This window comes from Galleria mellonella, unplaced genomic scaffold (genome assembly GCF_026898425.1).
Source record: "Galleria mellonella isolate WM207_F2 unplaced genomic scaffold, CSIRO_AGI_GalMel_v1 utg38, whole genome shotgun sequence".
Classification (NCBI taxonomy): Eukaryota; Metazoa; Arthropoda; class Insecta; order Lepidoptera; family Pyralidae; genus Galleria; species Galleria mellonella.
In genome coordinates, this window is record NW_026442090.1 from 7098878 (window position 1) to 7115507 (window position 16630).

The 16630-nt window shown below is 30.3% G+C and overlaps 1 protein-coding gene across 1 annotated transcript; it reads right to left on the minus strand.

The window, feature by feature from the left end:
- Position 1: 1 nt before the first annotated feature.
- LOC113522996 (golgin subfamily A member 4-like) lies at positions 2–12731 on the minus strand. The gene is made up of 8 exons (XM_052897972.1): positions 12460–12731; positions 11420–11492; positions 8865–8989; positions 7895–7993; positions 7288–7485; positions 5311–5394; positions 1289–4558; positions 2–866 (listed from the first exon to the last, which is right to left on the minus strand). Exons 1-8 carry the CDS (start codon positions 12541–12543, stop codon positions 843–845), a joined length of 3957 nt encoding a protein of 1318 aa, XP_052753932.1. The 5' UTR covers positions 12544–12731; the 3' UTR covers positions 2–842.
- Positions 12732–16630: the final 3899 nt, after the last annotated feature.

Below are 16630 nucleotides of genomic sequence, written 5' to 3' on the forward strand. Positions count from 1 at the left end.
ACATGACATTAAATAACTTAAGTATTCTTATATTTTATTTTAGTAAATTTATCTAATTTGGATGGAAACAAAAATCAATTATTAAACTGATTTATTAACTTCATTAGAATTTAGTAAAAAATTGTATTATATTAAAATGACAAAATTATTATTTTTAAATATAATACTTAATTTTTTAGCAATTATGTCCATTACTGGAATGATACAGTTTCAAACACACTAGATGTTTGCATGTTGAATTACTTTTGCAAGTCCATATAAACAAATGCAGGGCCAATATAGTCTAATTATATCCAGTGCTTGTTGGCATAGTATGAATAAGGATACAATAACATTCAGATTGAGGAAGTTTATATGACTGTATGTTTGTGATTTCTAATACAAGTGTTCAAAGAATATTCTTTTAATATTACTGAAGACCTATTAGTAGTAGTACAAATTTAATTTTTTACATTCTTTTTAAACAATTACATTTTATCTGAAAGTATTAAAGCAAAACTCCTTACAACATTAATTATATTATTATGTTCATGTTTATATAACATATTTAAATAAACTGGATTGAAATTGCTCCAGCTGTACTGCTAGGTACATGTGAAATGATATGATCCAGTGGAACCAGTTAGTTCCGCAAACATGTTTCCGGCATAAAGCATTGGAATCCTTCAAGTTTCGCATCCAGATAATATATGCATCTTTAATTCGAATTTATATGTATAGAGTTATTTTTCCCATCATTAGATTTCTGATCAACATCAAGGTTATAACCTTCATTGATTGCAATATAATATTCAATAACGGTAACTGGTATCAATAAATTCATCATGATTCTTCAAACATTATCATGTGAGACCCAGCTGTCGAAGCTGAAACATAGATTACTTGTTAATAAAGATATAGATTCCTAAAAAGTATAAGACATAATTTTTATGATTTTATTTCTATGAAGATTTTTATTGTAGTCAGCCCAGGTAATAAATTAAATTAACTACCAGTACCAAGCTTGGTGTTGTTGTAAGACTAATATAAGACTAAGGCATTTGCCTAGCAGTGAGACTATGAATGAATTTTGCTTAATTTTTCAACAAGAATTACACGAATAAAAAATAGATCAGTAGAAACTGAGATTAGTACAAATAGGTAGAATTGGAATTATGATGATCAAAAAAATAATAATATAAAAGCCAATTATTATTTAAATCCATCATCGGTACTTAACGCGGAGTGATTACAGCTAAATATTATATTAATTGTAAATTTGTTATTTACGTTTACCGAAATTACTTACAAGCCCTTGTCGTTCTTTTTCTTTTTGAAGTACTAGTTGTGTTTGTTTGTCATCAAATTTTACTACAGCTGAAAGAACTTTCGCTAATGTAATGGAATGGGTTCCAGAACCTGTAAGATATTCATAAAGTATGTTTCTTAAATATTCTAATTCGGTGTTTTCTTGCAATGAATGTAAATGTCTCAAACTAACAAGCGCTTCATCTAGTCGCCTTTCTAATTTTTCGTTATTCAGTCTTAATTTTTCGTTGTTTTCTTGCATTTCATGTATATTACCATTTACAGAATTATTCATCTGTTCTAAAGTCAACAATCGATCTTCTAATTTTTTCTTTGCCTCAAGAACATTTAAATATTTTTCATTAATAGCATCATATTCCATATCTTTATCATTATTATTGTTTGGTTGTACATAATTTTGTGACTGTAACTGATCTTTCAGTTCTAAATTTTCTTCTAATAAAATGGAGTTTTCTCTTAGCAAGTCATCAATTTTATCTTTTCCTTGCTGAATCTCATTTTTCAAATCACTCAAATATGAAGTTTCCATCTCATTTTTATCTACAGAATTTTCACTTGAAGCTATAAGTTCTCTAATTTTATCATTTAATATACCATTTTCTTTGGATATTTTTGTTAAATATGTTTGAAGTCCTTCAACATCTGACTGTAATCGTCTATTTTCTTCGTTTAATGAATCATATTCATTTTGTAAAATTTGATATTTTCCAAAATTGTCAATCTGATCGATATTTATATTATTTTGTTCCAATAATTTATTTGACATTTCAATATTGACATCTTTGAGATGTTTAATTTCGTGTTGAAGTTCAATATTTTTCGAATTTAGTGAATTGACCTCTTGTATTAATGTCTGAATTTCATAATCCATTTTTCTTACATCTTCAGATGATTTATTTACTTGATCCAGGGTAGCAAAATTTTTAGGCACTATTTCATCTTCTTTGTAAATATTACATAACGCATTTGTATTTTGGTCAGGTAATACTGTATATGTATCTGTTTGAGTATCTTTATGATTTATATTACTTTGCACTAATTGACTTTTTTCCAACTGTTCTATCACAGCATTTAGATTATTCTTTTCCCTTTCTATTTTATCATGAGCTCTGCGTAATTCTTCAATTTCAACTTCAAGATTTTTGAAATTCTTTGCAAGAATTTCAGATTGGTTTTTAAGTGACATATTTTCCTGTGATGCAGATTGTAACTGTTCATCTAATTTTTTCATACATGTTTCTTTATCAGCCAATTCTTTTTTTAATTGTTTTATTATCTTTTCATAGTCTTCTTTTAAAGTATTAAATTTCACAACATCGTCATTATGTTGTGTATTAATGTAGTTCAGTTGTGATTGGGTTTCTTGAAGTTTTAATTTATAATTTTTAATATCTTCTTCCAAGCTATGTTGAGTTCTAGTATACTGGTCTGTAACTATTAGTTGCTCCTTTTGGGACAATTCAATTTCGTTCAACAAATGTTGATACTTATTTTGCATAGTTTCTTTATCTTCTAAGTATTGTTGTGAATTATAATGCAACTGTTCATTTTCTTTTTTGACGTCGCTAAATTTATTCGTAACAATATATAGTTCTTTTTTTAAATTTTCAATCTCCTTTTGGCTTTCTTGTAGTTTTGTCTCCAAGTTATCATTATTTTTCTGCAAATTATTTAATTCTTCTGAAATCATATCATTTTGATTATTAACCTTCAGTAACATCTCTTGAGAATTTTCGTATTCTTTTTGTATTTCTTGCCAATTATTAGAGTATTGAGACTCAGATAATTTAGAAATCAAAGTAATACTTCTATGTATTTCGGGTATAATATTACTTATATCATTCTTATATGTTTTTGCCTCTTGTCCCATATTGATTATATTTTTCTTTACATATTTAATTTCATTTACTAGTTTCATAATGCTCGGTTTAAAAGTGTCTATAACAGCATTATTTTCTTCTAATTTTGCAACTTGTAACTTAAAATCTTTTACAATATCATGTAATTTCGAATTCTCCATTTGTATTAGCTCATGATTACCTAAAAGCTTTTCAATTTCAGATTGTAATTTTACTAATTCTTCTCTTTCTTCTTGAATTTCATATTCTAAATCATTATATTTCGTTTTCCAAACATCTAATTCTTCAAGTATCTTAGATTTTTCTGTAAGGTCTAACATATTATCTTCATTGTCTTTTTTCAAATTTTCAATGTAATTTTCTAAATTGCTTATCTGTGTACTTTTATTGGAGTTTTCTTCTGTTAACTGGGAATTCCTACTTTCTAAATATACATTTCTATCAATCATAGCTAATTTTTCTGCAGTTTCCTGTTTTAGTTGCAGTTGTAAGCACTTGTATTCTTCATCAGATTTTATTTTTGTTTGCTCTAAAGATTGTGACTTCTGTGTGAGTGATTGTATTTGTACTTCCATATCGGTTATCTTATTTTTAGCTAAACTGAGCTCATTTACAGATTTAGATAATTTTTCTTCCAGTAAAGCTGTACTATTTTTGTAGTCATTAACAACTATATTTACTGAATGGAGTTCTGTTTTTGTGGTAGATAAACCATCTTTTAAAGATTTTATTTCAGCTTCTTTACTCTCTAATTCTTTATGTATACTTAATTTGTTCTCTGCAAGAGATATTGCATATTCTTCCTCTCTTTTGCCAAATACTTCAATTTTGGCATACAATTGAGCTATTTCTTCTTTTGCTTTTTGTAAATCTAATTCCATTGTGGACATTTCTTTTGTTTTGCTGAAATCATATGCATTGATTTTGTTTTGTAATTCTTCATTCGTAAGGTTTAATTCCTCAATTCGTTGTTTTGCTGCATTTAATTCAGACACGACACCTTTCAGCTGCTCGTTTTCTTTATTTTTATTTTCCATTTCTGTTGATAAGATTTGTAGTTCTGCAATTACTTGAGAATTTTTTTCTTTTGCTGTCTTGAGGGATTCTTTGTACTTGTTAAGTAATTGTTCCATTTTTTCAATTTTATTGGTGACTACATTTATTTCTACAGGTGGTACTTCAACATTAGTTTGCTTTGTTTCATCATTAGTGGATAAATTGCTCATCTGAAGTTCATTTCCTGGTTGATTTTTATCAATTATATTTTCACCTTTCTGGCCATTATTATAAATATGTTCATTATTTTGTAAAAGCACTATTTTAGTATTTAGTGCATCAATTTTCATATTTCTTTCTTCAATATCAACCCGTAGGGCTTTTTCTAAATGTGCCTGTAATTGAATGTATTCATTAGTTTTATACGTAAAACAAACGTTGCTTATAAAGAAGATCTCAATATGCGACTGCATGAATCAATTGCACATCAGTGGTATGAAGAGGAAGCGGAGTAAGTAGTAACAGCTTTTTTTTTTTGTGTAAAAAAGATCGTTTTCACAATCGTGAGAATATCAATTTTAACTACATATCTTAGTAATTGTATTTTAAAATAAACAAAACGCATCTATATAAAAACGTTTTATAAATACATATTAGACTATATAGTTATTGTTAAACTGAGATCTCAAACCTGTTAGATGGGTCTTAACGTGGGCGTTCTTAACGCAATTTTTTTTTTGGTGAGTGTTATTCAGTAATGAGTAATATAAGTACAAAAAAGTCCTCAACTATATTAAAATTTAAATCTAGTTTTTTTAATATGATAACTACTGTTCTATAAGAAATATTATTTATTTATTATTGGCACGTGTCTATTTTTCTGACTTTTCACGGGCTATTATTTTTGATACTTAAAAATCCGATAAAAAATTGAGAAAAGTACGTATGTTACAGTACAAAGCTGAATTTTATATAATTATTTTATTCGCTTGGCAATTGAATATATTTCCATGACTGACCATCTGAGCTAGGTCCATCTAACAGGATTTGCTGATAATGATACCCAAGGTGACGCAATACTATTGAAATATAGATTTTATAAATCAGTATTACAAAGATTATGATATCAACTTTAATGGATTTTTACCTTGGCACTTTGCTCCAGAGCACATTGTTCCCTTAATTCTGAAATTCTTCTAAGAGCCTTATCTTGAGTTTCCACTAATACACTCTACAATTATAAATATAAGTTTATCAATTCATGAATTAAATATAAAAATGATCAAAAAGTTTGTAGACTGACTTGCTAAACAAATTTCCGACCACTTCTTTAGATAAAACCGTGCTGAAATATTATTCACATACCCTATTCTGATAACAATACGATATTTTATATTCCTCACAGATATGCATGAAGTTCTATCGTTATTTCGATTCAATTCTCAATTTTTGGGATTAAAAATGTATTCGCCTTTGGCTCACTATCTTTTTTTGGTGAAGAATGTCTTATTAAATTTATATGCTATGCACCCCATGTTGTGACGGTGAGATGGTAATAATTCAATTTATATATAAAATATCAGAGGCTATTAGGGGAATAAAACACAATACACACTTTAAGAAAAGTCATATACCAAACTACAAACGTGATAATACAGTGGCCTATAAGTCCTCTGAAAAGTAAAATTTGAATAAAACGAAAACGTCGCGCGTGAGCAGTGCAGGGGAAGCGGTAAAGGGGGGCAGTAACTTCGGTTCCTGGAAATTGAGTAGCGATGGAGCGTTTCACCGGAGCGGACTGTGTGTTTTGTGTGCACGAGTTTTATTAAAATAACAATTCGGCAACCGTTGCGCGGAATAACCTTCGAGAACACAAAGGTTTATACAACTTTGACGACACTCCAACTTTCCAAATGATTAAGAGCTGGGTTGGTACGTTCAAGGAGACCGGTTCGACGTTAGATAAACCACGGTCGGGTCGGACATCACGGACGGACCAAAACATAGCCACAGTGGCACAATCTATTCGTGAAAATCCTACACAGTCAACTCGTAAACATTCTAGTGCATTAAACGTATCCAGGACATCGTTACAACGGATTTTAAAGAAAGATTTACTTATGCACTGTTATAAAATTTTGTTGGTGCAAGAACTGACGCTATTTAGAGAGAAAATTATGCGAATGAAATGTTGAATTGGTTTAATCCGTTCAATAATATAATGTTCTTTGATGAGGCTCACTTCCAACTTAACTGGCAAGTTAATAAACAAAATTGCCGCTACTGGAGATCCCATCAATAGAAAACTTAAGCATCACAAGCCCTTACGTAGTCCTAAAGTGCCAGTTTGGGCTGCTATGTCAGCCCATGGCATCGTAGGACCTGACTTCTTTGAGGACGGCAGAGGGCGCGCGGTTTCTGCTTCACACCACAATTGCAAAACTTTCCGGACTTTAATGCCCGAACGTGGTTTCAACTGGATGGAGTTACTTCCCACACCTCTAACACTGCTATGCCCGTTATCCGTCAACTTTTCTCTAGCAAAGTTATCTCTAAGAGAGGAGATTTTCTTTTTGAGAATTTCCTGGCCATCACGTAGTCCGGATCTGACTCCGATGGATTTTTTTGTGGAGCTACCTTAAGGCTAAAATGTACGACACTAACCCACGGTCAATTGATGCCTTAAAAGAAAACATCCGCAGTGAAATGGCAAGCATTTCTGCGGTGACGTACCGCGCAGTCATCGACAATTTTAGAAGTCGTTTGCAAGAGTAGCGTGATCGTAACGGTTTCCATTTAGAAGACGTTATTTTAAAAAATATTATAATTCCCGGTTTTCGAACTTTATTGGTAAATAAAAATATAACTCATAATGTAATAAGTTTTATTTTAATTATTTTTTCATATCAAAGGACTTATGGGCCACCCTGTATTAAGATCAAGCGTCTTCCTCTTATAAGTAAGAATATGCATAGTAACGAGACGTTATGTTGTTATAATGGTGATAATAAGGTTATGAATTTACAATATCCATGGTGCTGCTTGTTTACTGGCGACGGTTACCGCTTTACATCAGGTGGGCCGTCAGCTTGTTAAACATTCTAAGTATCATAACAAATATTACCTTTGCTTTAGCATTTTCTCTTTCCAGTTGTTTATAATGGCGTGCTAAATCCGCATATTGGGTTCTATACTTTGTATATCTTTCCTGTGTTCGTCTATAAGCTGCATAAAGTTGTTCTTTCGTAACACGATCAAGACTAACCGTGCTACTAGAAAAGCCTCTTTCTTCAGCTTCGCTTGCAGATATTTCCATGTCTGACTAAAAGTGATATTAATAAGTATTAGATCTTAATGAAATTGTTACTAGACGATGCCTGTACATGGGAGATATTCAAGAAAAATATGAGGGGTAATTAATAAGACCAATAGATACTAAAACCGACAGAAAATTACTAAAAAAATATTATTTTAGAAATTTTTACTGTCGGTTTGTATGTTTGTTCCAGTGTCACGCAAACACTACCACACTAAATGTGGATCTTACTGTTGTATTCTTGAAGTTTTAACGTCAAAACTGGATTATGTCTTATATAGATATGCCAATTACATTTTGTCTATTTCATTATTTTCTTACTTCTGGAATCCACATGTATGAAGTAGTGGACAAAAACCAAGTAAAAATAAAGATACACATGATTTTTTTAACTAGGTATTATAGAATATCATACCTGTAAGTGATACATCGACGGGCTTTCATAACTAGGTAGCCTAAAGGACACATCACTAGCAAATGAACTGTTCGATAAACGTCTTTGCCTTTGATTTTCCTGAAAAAGATTGTATAAATTAGCTTTACATTCGTTTTTATAAGTTTAATAGGGTGTTGTTTATAAACAATAAAATATATTATTTAGAGGTTTAACATGGACTTAAGATATTTGACTATAATATATCTGTCTCTTCATTTAGAGTTTCCTCTTGTTGGTGCAACTAATTCATGCATCTTCTTCCAGCCAGCTCTATCCCAGGCCATATCCTTGACCTCCCTGTACGACATGACACCTAGTGTTTCTTTTATCTGTCTCATGTAGTTATTTCTCGGCTTTCCTCTTTCTCTTTTGCCCTCTATTTTTTGTTCTACTGTGCTCTTAAAAAAATTGTCATGTCGTATAAGGTGGCCCAGCATTTTGCCTCTTCTATTCTCTATTATTTTAATTAATGTTCTCTTCTCGTTCACTCTTTTCAGGACTTCCTCATTCATTAGATACATACATATAAATACTAAATTAATTTTTGTGTCTGTTTATAAGCACCCACAATATCAGAGCATTGAAGTGTGTAGCTGGCTTTTTAAAATGAATTATGCTCTTTTCATGAAAATTATGCCACATCAGTTCAGAAATATAGCTGTTGAGAGTCGATTTCACAGCGTGATTGTGCGTGAAAGGAAGTGTACACAATATTAACTAATATTCTCTTCCTATGTATGGTAATACCAGCAAAATTAATTGTTCTTTAATTTTGCTGGGAATGCTTTTTATTGTTTTTTATTTTTATTACTGGTAATAAAGATTATCTATCTATCTAATTCTAAACAATTTATAGTGTTTGTTAATACCCGTGTTGGACCCATATTGTTTTTTTTTTTGTAGAACAAAATCATAATTTTTTATTATTACTGCTGTAATTTAAACTTACAGCTATGTCGTGTGTAGATATATAATCCTGTGAATCCACTGTAGGCTGTATGAGAGGTACGTCCTGAAAAGGGTTCTGCTGACTACTTGTTGTTTGAGGCTTAATAGGTCGGTTTTGCAATCCATCTGAAATAAATTAATAATATTTATTCAGTGGAATATGTATAAAAATAAGATCATGTTAAAGTTTTGTTATCATTTACATCCATCTATTTGTTGGTATATTTTTACATAAATAACTAAATACATAATAGTGACCTTCACAAATAAGTTTTCTAAAAATATTTTTGTTACGAAGAAAAAAATTTATTTTTATATAATTGTAGGTATTTAAGAAATACATAGCGTATTTCTTAGTTAAGATGTAGATAAATCTTTAAAAATATTAATTTCTTTATTCTATTAAGTTCTTCTTTAACATGTAATATGTTAAAGAAGAACTTTGTTGAATATGTTGAAGAAGAAGAAGAGCGACAAATAATTTATAAAACAAGTTTCGTCTCCAGTGCCTTTCTCCACCCGATTGTTAGGTAAACTTTTTTGATCTAGAGAACATACTGGCTGGATGTAAAAAAAAATCGAGTATCATTTGTTTTTTTTTTTTCAATTTCACAAATGCATTTGTTAGAATTTTATAGCGTTTTCTTTGCTTTATCAATTTTATGATTTAAACAATAATTTAAAAAAAGTTTTGAACAAATTTGGATTTTGAGACATTTTCTACGTCATGGAGCGACGTCATTTAAACGCAGATGAAATGCAAAGAGCTGTAGGGATGTTGCAAGCGGGAAAAAGTCAATCTCAGGTATCTCGGTATTTTGGTGTCAACAGAAGCGTTATTTGCTGTCTTCATCAACGTTGCACTAACACGGGAGATCCTGCTGAGTAGCACCCAGGTCGAGGAAGGTGTACAACCACACGGAAAGATCAATACATACAACTGACTGCAAGAGATAGGTTTAAGGCTACAAAATTCAAGTAGTGTTGTTGAGCTGCCAAACTATGCGAAATCGATTGCATGAGTATGGCCTACGAGCATGACGGCCAATTAAGTGCCCACCGATACGTCACGGGAATCACGCTCGTCGAAATGAATGGTGTAAGGAACACATTACATGGACCCGGGAATAATGGGATAAAATTTTATTTTGCGATGAGTCTCGATTTGGGTTCAAGCCTGATACTAGAAGGGTAAGAGTGTACCGTCGTACTGGAAATACTGGAAGACTGAGGTGCGTTCAGGAAGTGCATCCAGTTACCATAGATCAACAGTTATGGTATGGGCGGGTATTATGAAGAACAGATGAACTGAACTCGTTTTAGTAAATGGTTACATGAACGCTGTAAATTACGTTGAGGATGTTCTAAGGCCTTATGTCCGTTCATTCGCACAAACGCTTGCTCCGATTCAACGTTGATGCATGCCAATGCGCGTTCGCATACAGCTTTGCACACACGTCAATTACGCAAGTACTTTGCAAAGGAAAATTGCCTTGGCCTGCACAATCGCACGACCTCAACCCCATCGAGCATGCATGGGACATGTTTTAAAGGACTTAGATGGAGTGACAACAACCCAACAACTGATGGACACTAAAATTTCATTGGAAGCAATTGCCGCAGGATAATATTAACAGTCTCATTAATTCTATAAATAATCGGTACCAGCAAGTTCTCCATAACAGAGGAAGCGACACTTTGTATTAATTTATGCAATTTTTGTACAACAATTTAATTTTAGTTTAAGTTTAGTTGATTAGGCACCTTACTTTGTACTACGTACATACAGTACTTACTTGTAATTATTGTTAAGATTATTAAAAAATAAATAAAAAAAACCATTGATGTTTAATATCAAATAAGCATTAAAAATAATATAAATAAGAAAATACTAAGGATTTAATGCGAAAACACATTGTAAAATTGAAATTTGTATGTGTTGCTTAGACTTTTTTCATGTGTGTATGTAAAAAGCCGACTTAAGTCATGAATTCTGTTTTCAGCTAACCTTGTATTTTTTTTAAATAGAGAAAAGGTAATAGTAACTCTGCTTGTGTTACCGGTACTCATTGATGGAATTGTACAATACTAATGAATGATGGCAGGTGAGGAGTCAAGTTAGTTGACCCATTGAGACAGATTCATCCAGAATAAACCATCATATCTTCCAAGCAGAGCTGTGTGGAGGTCGATTTAAGAATGGGGCCAATAATCTCCATTACTAACAAACTTTTCTCCACAACATTATGGTGTTGTGTTAAGCAGAAAGACATCTAACTATGTACCTGTACTGCAAATTGTTTTTACCAGATGGAGATTTTGTACAAAAGAAATCTGCTTGGGTATCTCTGTCCCACTCATTTTTTATCGCTAAACAGCTGCATAGTTATTTAAGTCCAAATGGTGGGATATTGCAGTAAAATTATTACATTTACAATACATGAGTGATAATGTGAGTATAAAAGTGTTTTCTGAAATGTGCATAAGTGATGGGAGCTGCCATATACATCTTGTTTGACATTCAATGTTGTATTGCCAAGTCAAAATGATTCTTACCATTATCACCAATAGAAAATAAATCACTATTTGTTATATCAGATATACTACTGGACGCTGATGTTACTGCTGCCTGGAAACAGATAATATATATATATATATATATATATATATATATATATATATATATATATATATATATATATATATATATATATAATAATTTTTAAATGAAAATAGAATGGTCACTGAGAGGATTTTGGTGCAATCTTAAGGGACGTTTTATACATTACTACCACTGCCCATTCACCCCCCCCCCCCCCCCCCTATCTGTTCTCCTAGCACCAATACTAATTGTAGAGTAATAAAAGATATCAATTACACTATAATGATATAATTTATTTAGATAAAGATATTAGTGTTGTGTTAATTTATTTGTGTGCACACAAAAGTGATACAAACACTTTTGTTATTTACTGTAGCAAAAGGTATACATGTATTTTGCTTTTCTATTATAATATTGTAAAATCAGATATCACATCCTAATATATATATAAAACATATATATAATTTATAAATATTGTATATACAGATTCAAATTAAAGTTGTTAACCATATATAAAGATAAGAATGCATAGACATTTGCAGTTATGATGAATGATAGATTAAAACAACTAACCACAGTAAAATATAAACTGCAAATTTCACATTATTAACAATATACCATATGAGAACCACACCCATAGTTAAATTGTAACTCTTCAACTGAGCTGTCTATATTTGGTGGTTAAGGAAGGTGACCCATAAAAAGGGCCTCTGCTTAAAAGTGAGAAGTCTATGGGTTATTATGTTATAATGTGAAAATTACATTATGATTAAGATGAAATATTACTAAATATTTGTAGTTAAAATTAATTTAGAATAAATGTAAAAATGTTATCAGCTAAAACTTTAAGATGATATTAATGTTTCTAAGCATGAGACAAGCACTGGCCAGTTTGACCTAAATAATGTTAAATAGCATTAATTTATTATTAATTATTTCTAGTATATTGTATACAGGGAACTAAAATTTTATAATATTTGCATAAAAGGTGCACCTGAGCAGCCTGCGCAAATTGTTGAATTCTTTGAGGTGATGACTTCACTTCTTCGGCAAGTTTATCTTTCAATTTTTTGAACATGTTTACAGAATTATAAACTTCTTATCTGTTTATAAATATATTAAATAACACATGTTTTTCAGATTACATTATTTTGTGTTTAAATTCTCAGAGTTTAAACAAAGAGTAAAATAAAAATATAGTTCACTGATTCGCTGAAAAATAGAAATTAGAAATCGAACAAAAATGGTACGTATAGTATATTATGATATCACAAATGTTGTAGCATAGTGAGGTGAATTGATACAAGTATCGATTTTCACTTATTCGAATAAACTCTCCAATCGAAAATATCTAAAATATGGAACGATACGTCTACGAATAAACATTAAATTCATACAGAGCTAGAAAAAAATTTATTTATCGAATTTAGTTGAAAAATGTAATCGTAATTTAATATAGCGAACTACGGATAAATATTATGATATTACAATAGATATGTTAAAAGATTTTAAAATTAACATTCACATTTATAATATAAGTAAGATTACTAATATTATAAATGTGATTTTTTTTTTTAAATGAATATGGAATAGTTATCCTGTCTGCGCTACCGGTATATGCTATGTAAATATATTTTTAAATTATGTCCATGGTACTGTTCATGTCTATAGGCGACGGTTACCACTTTTCATCAGGTGGGCTGTAAGCTTGTTTGCCATTCTAAGTTGTATAAAAAAAAGTTTAATTAATTATATGTTTGTTACTCAACTACGTCTAAACGGCTTAATGAACTTGAATGAACTATTGTACACTGGAAGGTCATATCTTAAAATATAGGGGTTTGTGGGGATAGTAATTGCTAATTTTAAATAGAGAAGTAGATATATAAATACTATTTACTTAAAAAAATTAATACATCGTGTTAAGTTAAATCTGTCTTAAATTATCTATCTTAAAGACATTTTTTTTTTTGTAATGTGGATTAAAATATATTACGCTGACCACAAATAACAATTGGGATAAGGGCAGGAAGATAATGATCGTGTTAAGTCGCGATCGTGTATTTAAAATATAGGATACAAATTGTTAGTAATAGATACGCTAGTTCCCATTGCTAGTAATATACCCTGTCTGGTTGACCTCTATACGCTCCCCTGGGAACCATCGTCGTAAATTCCCTAATGTACTTTTTTTTTATTTGTGAAATGAAATGGTAACCCCTGCTATATCACTATACGCTGGCGGAACACCAGTGAGAGATGACAGGTGACGATGAAAGCAGGTCAGTTAGCTCTTCGTGTTTTTATGGAAACCATCGTGATTTAACAATAAATCAATCACGATGGTTTCCAGGGGAACCGCGTAGAGGTCGACCCGATGTAGTATATTGTAGCAGTGGGGTTGTTAAACCCAATTACTAACAATCCCTTCTCCCCCCAATTTCTACTGTATTTATCTGAGTAGGCCAAATGACTTGACTTCATCCTCAACTTTTTATTCTCTACTAGTTCACCGCTATTGTATATCATTATTATAAGTGGATGCACTATTCTATCCTCACCTATTATAAAAAAAAATGTATATATTCTTTATATGTCGGTTTACACTGGCAATGCCGCAGAAAATAACTAGTTGTTAATAAATAAGACCACAACGACGGCGTACTTAGCCTATGCTCATTCATGGCTTAGCTGCGGCGTGAGATTATGGGGCAATAGTGCTCGCGTGAAGGAGCTGCTTATTCTTTAGAAAAAATGTATTGGGATTTTGACTAACATTAAATAAACTGACAGTTTTATACCTAATTTTCAAAATCTAAAAATACTGACTCTACTGTGCATCTAGATATTAGAAATTTGCAAATTAGGCAGAAATTATTCAAATTCATACACTACACTAGTTGACATGCCTCGTCGCTACGAATCGCTTTATATAAACAACTAAGTTAATTTAAAATAAAATTAAGTATTACGTATTTCTAGCCCTTATTGAATATCAGTATTAATTTATAATAAACTATCATTATAAATAAAAAATGAACATAAGTTTAGTAAATATGTTACATTATTAAAAATATTTAATTTAACAAAATTATAGTAAAAGATTTTCTTAGTGATAAAAACCTCTAGTCCAGTTCTAACAGGATGTCCATTTCTCTTGCTTCCATTACAGGGCCTAAAAGATACACGTGTCAATTTGTTCTATATCAAATATAGAACAAATTTACACAAACATATATCTATGTAGTATGAATCCATTTGGCAGTAATGTAATAAATAAATAAATTACAAATTGACGTTTTGTGGATTATAATGTAGTTCCGTTATTGTTCTATGACATTAAATTATTGTTATAATGCTGTGTATTTCGAAGAAGTTAATGGCTCTGAACATAGTTGTATAATTACTATGAGGTTTTGGAATTTGAAAGATTCATTAAGGACTATATATACGCTACAAGCAATAGCTTGTTCAAATGGGGAATGCTCATAATTATTATTTGACATACAGTTAAGAGAATCAATTAAAAATTGCAAATATGCTATTAATTATATATAATTAATAGCATGTTTGCAATATTTGAAATTAATTTTAACAATTAATTGTTAGTGCCTTAGTTATTTATAACTGGCTCTACAATCAATTATATTGTATAACCGATTAATCCAAATTATTTTTACTGACTATATAATATATATTATATAATATATATATATTATTCACTATGGAAATATTTTATTTCCATAGTGAATAATATATTAATAATCGATTATTCGTATAACACAACGCTATCTGACAGTCAAGTCACAAGTCTGTCATGTCATTGTTTAGTTCTTCTGACAGTTGTGTCATCTACGTTGGTCTCAAAGATTTTAGGTTGGCTATTCACAGTACAGAGTAGATAAGTAATCATACATTGTTTAAGAGAAGGCACTTTTATATAGATTTTTTTTAAATAATTATATTATTGAAATCTCGTAAAGTATCAATTCAATAAAAAATTTATATCCATAGTTTTATACAACTATTTATATTTCTTTACAAAATGAGTTATTAATGTATTTATTTTTATGGTTCTGTAATGTAAAATATTCAGATTTATTGAATGGTTGCATGTAAATTCGTAGATTTTAAGTGACGCAGGTTTGTTCTTTACGGTTATCTATCTCTTCATTCATTATTGTCAAACAACAAAGATTATATATCCAAGAAAAAAGAGAGCGCACTTTATTCGAGCCACGTAAAACTACTCGGTAAGGAATGTCTAATCAATTTATAGAAATAAAAAATCCTCTTTTTCTCGTTATGTTGACCAGCCTGATGTTCAAATTGGAAATAAATAGGGTTATAATGATATTATAACCATATAACTATAATGACTATCTAACTATAGTAGTTAGATAGTTTTTCGATATTAATAAGATGTAAATGTTTCTCACTAAAATGCGAATAATGTGAGACAAGATATATGTAATATATTTAAATGTTAAAATATATTTGTCACAAGTATGCACATATGTTTAGATCACAAACACAAATTTATTACGCGGATGTACCTGTTGAAGTTTTCTATTCGAATATTTGGTATTTTACGATTATATTGCTATTATGAAATAAAACAAATAGTAGAGTTTAGAACACTAAATTTACTTAAATTGATCCAGTTTGATTAATTTTGATCCAATTTAGCTAAAACAGAACTCAATTTAGATTGATACACACAAACTCATAAATACAAATGCTTTTATTATACGGTGATTAAATACCCGATCATCGGAAGGTCAAAAAATGTGAAAATCGCTAGACCATGTTTATGCGTAAATATTTTTGAGGAGTAGTAACTTATTTAAATTAATTTTTCTAAAAAATATTCTTAATAGTAATTTGTTATTTTCCGCAACATCGCCCATGTAAATCGGTAGATAAAGTATCTAATATATTAAGTTGGGGTATAACCAAATTTTATTGAAATACGTTAGGCTATTTAAGCGTGATTGAATAACAAACATATGAGTACTGTTACGAATATTGCGAGATTAATTATTAGTGGATTTTATAAAAAAAGATATTAGAGATTATTATAAGTGAAAATGATTACTGACTTGATGGTTAAAAAGTAGGTTATATATGGATTATAGCAAAAAAAGGTTTTTCCTTTTAAATTT

Coding starts and splice junctions, on each gene's coding strand:
- LOC113522996 (XM_052897972.1), bottom strand. CDS start 12,543: ATGTTCAAAAAATTGAAAGATAAACTTGCCGAAGAAGTGAAGTCATCA. Junction 11,493..12,459: donor AATTTGCGCAGGCTGCTCAG/GTGCACCTTTTA, acceptor ATCTGTTTCCAG/GCAGCAGTAACATCAGCGTC. Junction 867..1,288: donor AAAAAGAACGACAAGGGCTT/GTAAGTAATTTC, acceptor TCTATGTTTCAG/CTTCGACAGCTGGGTCTCAC.